The 7,500-nt window shown below is 38.4% G+C and overlaps 1 protein-coding gene across 1 annotated transcript in view; it reads left to right on the top strand.

The window, feature by feature from the left end:
• LOC138058179 (tyrosine kinase receptor Cad96Ca-like) overlaps nt 1-5,265 on the top strand; it is a 14,324-nt gene extending 9,059 nt beyond the window's left edge. Inside the window, exons 8-9 of the mRNA XM_068904074.1 lie at nt 2,527-2,623; nt 3,813-5,265. Coding sequence (XP_068760175.1) covers nt 2,527-2,623; nt 3,813-3,965 — 250 coding nt within the window. The 3' untranslated portion in view covers nt 3,966-5,265. The remainder of the gene's footprint in view (nt 1-2,526; nt 2,624-3,812) is intronic.
• Nucleotides 5,266-7,500: the final 2,235 nt, after the last annotated feature.

Raw genomic sequence — 7,500 nt, 5'->3', positions numbered from 1 at the left:
TGTAATAACCAAAACTTTTTTGCAGTCGTCCTACGGTTATAAGCAATTAGTATTATTAGAAAATTTCTTGCGAGTTTTTATTAATTTCTATGTGAAAAGAACCAAAAAAGAAGGTGACACACGCTAACACCAACCCGCAGTGGCCAACACCTGGTATGTTAACGTTAGCCACGTCTGGTTTCACCTTGCTTTTTTTTTGGTTATTTATTTCAAATTTCTGGAGAATTTATATCTTGTTTCAAAGTATTTTCGGCCTCGTATAACAGAAAGCAGAGCAAAAGCAGTGCTTTCTTTTCTTCAGGTCCTCCAATGTCTCCGCACCAAAACGCAAATTTAGTTAGGTTTTTTTTTTTTCAAAAATTATTTTCTTCCTTTCTATTTACAATTCAATTTGCATTTTTGGTAAATAAATAAATAAATAAATAAATAAATAAATAATAACTCATTAGTTACAAGTTGGAAGATGCTGGCAATAGCAGTACGTGGGCATCTTTTAATTTCCACTTTTTTGCTTTAAGGTTTAGTTATTATTCACAACGAATACAGTCGAATCTCGATTATCTGGACCCTTAGGGACTGACCCGAATAGTCCGGATAATCGAAAATATGAATATTAATGAGTCAGCACTGAATACATTTGTAAACCGTAACATTTATTCGAGAATCATGCAAGAATGAACCAAACAAGTCATTTCTGCCTAAAATGTTCAAGTAAATCAGTTTGCTTCAAGTTTCTACAGCGTGTACGTGTCGCTAATTCCATCATTCTTCGAAGCTGCATAAGTTGAATAGCTTCCACATTGTTTTGTCTCTCCATCCATGTCAAACACTTTTTAAAGCATTCAACAGCTTCAGTGTTTGTAACAGTTTGCTCATCTCGACTCTCATCCTCCTCGTCGCTACTTTCATCTTCAACTGAACTGGGGCACCCAACGTCAATTTTCGGAAAATATCTGTTCGGAAGACGATTTGAGATCTAGAATTTTCGGAAATTTTGTTGTAAAACACTATATATCCTAGGATTTTCGAACATCTAAAACATGGTATAATTACCCATTTCTAACGGATTTTTTCCCTAAAAAGGTCACCTAGAATTTTCAGGAGCCTTTTTTCTGGCTGAAATTTTCGAAAAGGTAAGTTTTGATCCCTATAATTTTCGGATCACTGGACTTTCAGCTAGGAAATCCGAACAGATGAAAAATTTTTAGGGGATAAAAATATGCCTATATCTACCGTTTAAATACTAAAATACGTTTGACAATGCTATGTTTAAGTGGTTTTGAGCTATATTCTCGGTGGGTGCCCCTGACTGAAGACTCAAGCCATCCTGTCGAAGCTTTGAAGGTTTCGCCGTTCGCGTTCTCCTCATTTAATTGACTGTGAAAGTGCATTGCTTTTTCTTTCAGAAAAGGGGACCAGAAATTGGAGTGCCCGTTTTTTTTTTGTGCTGTATGAACCATGCGTATAGGGCTTCATCCAACTGTTCATCATGTGCAACTTTCAATGATTTTCGTTTTAGTTCATGATCGATCTCCAAGCTGTCGGCAAACTTCATAATCTTGACTTTGTTTTTATGGATGTCCGAAATCTGCTGTTTACTGACGCCATATTCACTGGATAAGCTCGTTCCTTTTTCGCCTTTTTCCAATCGTAGAATTATTGACTGCTTATCTTGTATAAAAAGAATTGAACGCTTACGCTTTGTCGACATGATGGAAACACTTTTCATGACACAAGCTTGTGTTTATCATACCAAAGCTGATCGGGGAAGCGGAGCGTGAAATTCCACCTAGCAACAAAACAACTCTGAGCCAATGAACGCTCAATGAAATGCACTGCATTAGTTACGGTGCGTGTTAGGCGCGTTTAAGATCACTCGAGCAATAAACTTGCCCTAAATTGTCTTTTGATGCGAAACAAATTCAGTTCTGACCGGAATTTTATATCTCCGTTCGGTGTAAGATAGCTTTTCTACGGATAATGAATGTGACTAATTAGTATTTATGAAAAAAATGGGACCAGAAAAGCTAGCCAGATAATCGCGAAATCCGGATAATCGAGGTTAGTTTAACAGGGCTATAAAGGAGAGTACAGTTTTTTCTACTGTAATTATGCACCCTAAAATAAAGTGTTCTAAAGTGTTCGAATGTACCATTTATATTTTCTCAAAGAAACAAGTCGCAGATAAATTCTATGTCAAGAACCTCTTTTATCTGTATAAGCACTAACCGTCCCTTACGTCAAGTCTGGGATAACGAGATACTTTCTCTCTGTCATGTTTAGTGTTTAGTGCTATACTTTACCGGAGAACTTTATATATCTTTCAATACGTTTTCAAATCAACATCAGAATGTCCGATCAAAAGCAATGGCATTATATCCATCAAAAAATGTCGCAAGACCTTAAACGTAGAATCAATGCAGTTTGCAGCGAAAAAATACCCAAACATAAACCTTCTTGCGAAAGGGTTGAAGGAAGAATTGCTGGCGATATAGGCTTCTCACCTCCTCCTTTTTTTATCATCAGGTATAACTTGATGGAGATGTGCTGGCAAGAGATCCCAGTACTCCGCCCTTATTTCGTAAATATTTCGAAGAGGCTGCGCTCGTTCATCGAGGGAGAGGTCAGTAACAAGACGTTTTCAAGGTGCTATTTTTTTCTTTCTTTTCCATTTTTCTTCTCTTTCTTTTCTTTTCTTTTTTTTTTTTTTTCGTGCGCCATGCATAAAGACTGATATTTTTGCCAAGGCGTTGCTTGGAGCGAGCTCTGTTTTCTTGGAAACTGATATTAACACCACATATATGTTTGGGATATTTTGGTCGAGCCCTGCTGGGCTAGGCCGTTTATTTAAAATCAGCATGGTACCTTCTAAGAAATAACTAAATGTAGAAGGCATGATTCCAGCAAAGGTGAGGGCACAACCGCCATCCACAAGAAACTAAGAAAAGAGGAGGGGAAAATGATCTTGACTCTCTTGAGTTAGTTACTGAAGGAGGCCCTACGCCTGTCTTCTGCACTGGATAAGAGCTAGAGAAAGTCCGGGATGACAGGAATGCCCCAACTGCATCGTGGGAAATAACTAATTAGACGTGTCACACTCCACGTAAATCCATTTAATTTTCTCTGGGCAATAACCTCCTTTTTTTTTAAAATGTCCAGTTTTAGCAAATATTATAATAATAAGGTTGCAACGGGTTCTAGGAAGATGATAAATGAAGGGAACGTTGGATGGGATTGAATTACAAACCATGGTTTCCTTTTTACTTTTATGAACGGGAAGAAGGGAAACTCAGCGATATCAGTGCAATTGCTAAAGGTAGAACTGAGAGATGAAGTTGGCTTATTTGGAAGTTGTTTCTGTACATGTAAAATGGTGTAATAAATTGACTTAAGTGCTACGTAAAGTCAAATTTAAATTAGAATGCTACTATTTCTTTAGGGCTACCCACTCTGACACGTTTTCAAAATTCTACAAAAAGTATTTATTCCCAGTGGCGTTATAGATCATTTTTTACCTATTCATACTGGATCGTTCGAAACCTATATAGGCAACTTGATTCAATATCCTATCCATGTCATCATTTTCCTCTTCAAATACCTGTGTGTTAACTCTTTACGAAAAACGCGTGAAGTTTAAAGTGTTTTATCGTCGGAGTTTTTGGTCACTTTGTTGTGGGTGATGGGCATAAAGACGTTTCTAGGATGAATTTCAGTTTTGTTGATTACAATTTATTTCAAGCCAAAAAAATAAAGAAAAGTAAAAACTAATTGCATGATACTGAGGAAACCTTTATTATTTCTATATGTTGCAGTACCTCCCGTTGGTGGACGAATCAAAGTACGATGGAGCAAAATACTCAGGAGTTGAGGACGTGGGTGCAGAAACTGAAGATGACGCAAGAGCAGTTCGTGGGGCCACAAATGCAAAGGCCTCAACAAGAAAGTGGTCAAGTCTGAAGTTATAAAAGCTAGCTGAAGTAGTTGTCATTCAGTAACAGTACTAGTTTTTAGAGTCAGAGAAAATGTGAAATTCAAAAGCTAGTCCTAATTCATATTTAGGTCGATTAAAAAAAGGCGTACACAATCAGACAGACAACCCTAACACACAATTTTGTGCTCATGTCGTAAACTCCAAAAGACCACGGAATCGATCAGTCAATACTGTTTAGAATATTCATTAGTACAACAATTGCTACAATAATTAATTGCTTTGCGAAGTAAAATATAAACAAACCCGACAAGGTTTGACAATCGTTAGCTAGCGATCATAAGCAGAACGTTTTCCAAGATTTTGTAGGCACTAGCAGTAGTTTATTTCGGAGACCTAAATCGAAATCCAGTGTGATCATCACCGAGTATTCGGTATGATTGATGCTGGCTTTTTAATCCTACTACAACAGCGGCATCGAAAAGTGGTAGAAAAATATCCTGTTGATTGAGGAAGAAACAAAATATATTCAGGAGAGGAATCATACGGCAAGGGGCTTAAGATTACATCGAGTCACGTAGGTGTGGCATGGAAGAGAAGATGTTGGAGTATTAGTAGGCTTTATCACGGTGTAAAAACACTGGTTAACTCAGTAAGTCCTGGCTTAATAGTGGCCTAGCTAAACATAATCGGTGATTTGGCTTCTCCTCTTAATTGAGGGCGAAACAAAATATATTCAGGAGAGGAATAATACAGCAAGAGGCTTAAGATTATTTCAATTCACGTATGTGTGGCACGAAAGAGATGTAGGAGTATTAGTACGCTATATCAGGGTGTATAAACACTCCTTAACTCAGTGACCCCTTGCTTAATAGTGGCCCAGCTAAACATAATCAGTCATTTGGCTTCTCCTCTTAATTGAGGGGGAAACAAAATACATGTAGGAGAGAAATCATCATTTTTTAGAAAGGAAGCTCGCGAACCCTTTTTATGTTTAGTCAAACATACTATAGTTGAAAAAGCGAACTTGTCATTGTTGCACTTTAAAGTGCTTTGCTATTAACCTTTAGGGTTTTGAGATGTTAATCTCTGCTTACTTGCTTGGAACGTAACCGCCATTTCAGCTTTTGCTAACTCACGGCTTTCAAAAAGACCTTCGACGATGCGAGCAAAGTGATTTCGCTCTAAAGTTACCTACATATAATTTCAAGAAAGAAAGTACAAAACTTGAGGAAATTCCCAAAAAAATGAAAAAAAAACATAATTAATATAAATAGTGGGACCTGATAGACAAACTGACGTAACAGTGTAAACATTTCTTAGAGTCAATCAGTCAAATTAAAGTAAATTTGGTAAACGAAACGGTCTTGTGCTGTCTTGTCTGTAAATGAAATTGCCCCATGAAATGAATTTATATATTAAATGCGGGTTATAGACAAAAGAGGGAAGTAACCCTCGCTCTTACCTGGACAATTTAAACCAAAAGATCATTTTACAGTTCTGTGCTAGGTTTCCAGGCCTTTGAATGAAAGCCAGGCTGGAGTTGACCTTCCTTTGATACAATCCCCGTTGATTTCTTTATGTAAATCATGTTGCAATGCTGACGAGTTTCTATTTACATAGGAAAAGCAGTTAGGTTTGTATCAAAGCAAGCTTTTATTCCAAGGCCCTTTTCACGGTTAGTTTTTCTCATTTGCATTACAATCTAATTTAACGTGGAGGCGAGGCAATTTCGGGCTATTTTGTAGTTTCAACCCGAAATTGCCTCGCATCCGGGTTAGATTGCATTGAAATGCAAATAAGAAAAACTAACCGTGAAAAGGGCTAATCAGGCCGATTTACACGGTACGACTTTGTCGCATGCGACAACGGCTTACGACATGATTTACGATTGTTGTGTACGTCAGAAAAAATGTCGTAGCATTTTAAAACATGTTTTAAAACGCTGCGACAATCGTAAGTCATGTCGTAGGCCTGTCGTGAGCTTGCCGCATGCGACAAAATCGTATCGTGTAAATCGGCCCTTAGACACCTCAAAGGGATCCGAACCCAAGACCTCTGCGCTAACTAACAGAGCTATGAAGCCATTCAGTTGAAAGCAGGTCAATTTGTTTGGTTTAATTGTTTCCATGTGTATTTGAAGTACCACTTTGAATTAAAGGATCTTGTCTAACTGGAAAGAAAGTACTGCAAGCATTCTAAGGACTTCGATGTATTTAGTTTTTTTTTATCAGATTTTCTGGGGCATCTATTCTTATATCTTTTTGGAGCGTTTAAATTTAGCGGAAAATCCAAGTAGCTTCAGTTGAATGAACTCAAGCAAAAGTACGAGGGAATCCACATGAATTAATAACCGCAGTTTTTTTCTCTATGGCAACTTAGCACAATTCTAACTCTTCTGCCAAAATCACTTCGCCCTACGAGAGAATCACGTGGTCCAGTTTCTAACACTTCGTAATTGGCTTTAACACCTTGATCCCGTTTCCATATCAACAGCGACTGATAGCTTTTTTCAACTCGTCAGTGAGACGACTTACATTATATTGGGACTGGCTCATGTGAGCTGAAGCACCTACCTCGATATGACTCATCAGTGGGATGACTTGCATTATGCTGAGATTGGCTCATGTGAGCTGAAGCACCTACTTCATATAACTTATCAGTGGGATGACTTGCATTATGCAGGGTTGGCTCATGTGAGCTCAAGCACCTACTTCATGTAACTCATCAGTGGGATGACTTGTATTATGCAGGGATTGGCTCAGGTGAGCTGAAGCATCTACTTCATGTAACTCGTCATTAAAGGGAGGACCACTTGCATGTTGTTCAAATATTTTATTCTCAACAAAACGTGGACAAAGTTCTCGTTTCCTACTGAGTCCTACTACTCCCATAACAGACCATCGGCCACTTTTGCAGGGTGAGATCTTTTTGTCTTTGACAATTATTGGAGCTCCCAAGCACAGAAGACCACTCGAGCTTCCTGTCCTTTCCACTTGTGTCACTTGTCAGTAGTTTATGCGTTTGAGTGCCTCTTTGGAACTCTAATTTCAGTTTAAGTTTCTCAGGCCCAACAAAGCAATAAGCCTCCAAGTCCGTGGTAAATTCTTGTTTTTTGTAAAGGTCTATAAGCAGTAAGGAACTTCTTCGAGGAAAGCGAAGCAAAAATAGAACCCGCTGGAAAAGACAACTTATGACCAAACGTCTCAACGGTTGATTTCGAATCGATTGAAGCCGCGTGTTTTCCAAAGCGTTTACTTTAAAAGTGATTCATTTGAGCTGCTTTGTTTACGTGTTTAGTTAAACCAGACCAAGTCACAAAATGCGCCACTTCCTTGTCATCTTTTTTGACGTAGACAGAACAGGCCATTCCTTTACTTTGGTAAATACCTTGAATCTTCTCCTTCCTCACGCCATAAACAGCCATGAACGGATCCACGTTTTCTCCACAGACTTCACCTATACCAGACAGTGGCCAAGAGCTCCCGGGCCCATGCTTTCTGTTCGTCGTTGCCTAGTTAGTATACTTCTAACAGTCAATCCAGAGAAAATTAGGAATTGTCGATAACCGT

This window comes from Montipora capricornis, chromosome 7, assembly GCF_036669925.1.
Source record: "Montipora capricornis isolate CH-2021 chromosome 7, ASM3666992v2, whole genome shotgun sequence".
Lineage (NCBI taxonomy): Eukaryota > Metazoa > Cnidaria > Anthozoa > Scleractinia > Acroporidae > Montipora > Montipora capricornis.
Note: the sequence above shows the minus strand (reverse complement) of the source record. Positions and strands in the feature narration are given on the sequence as shown.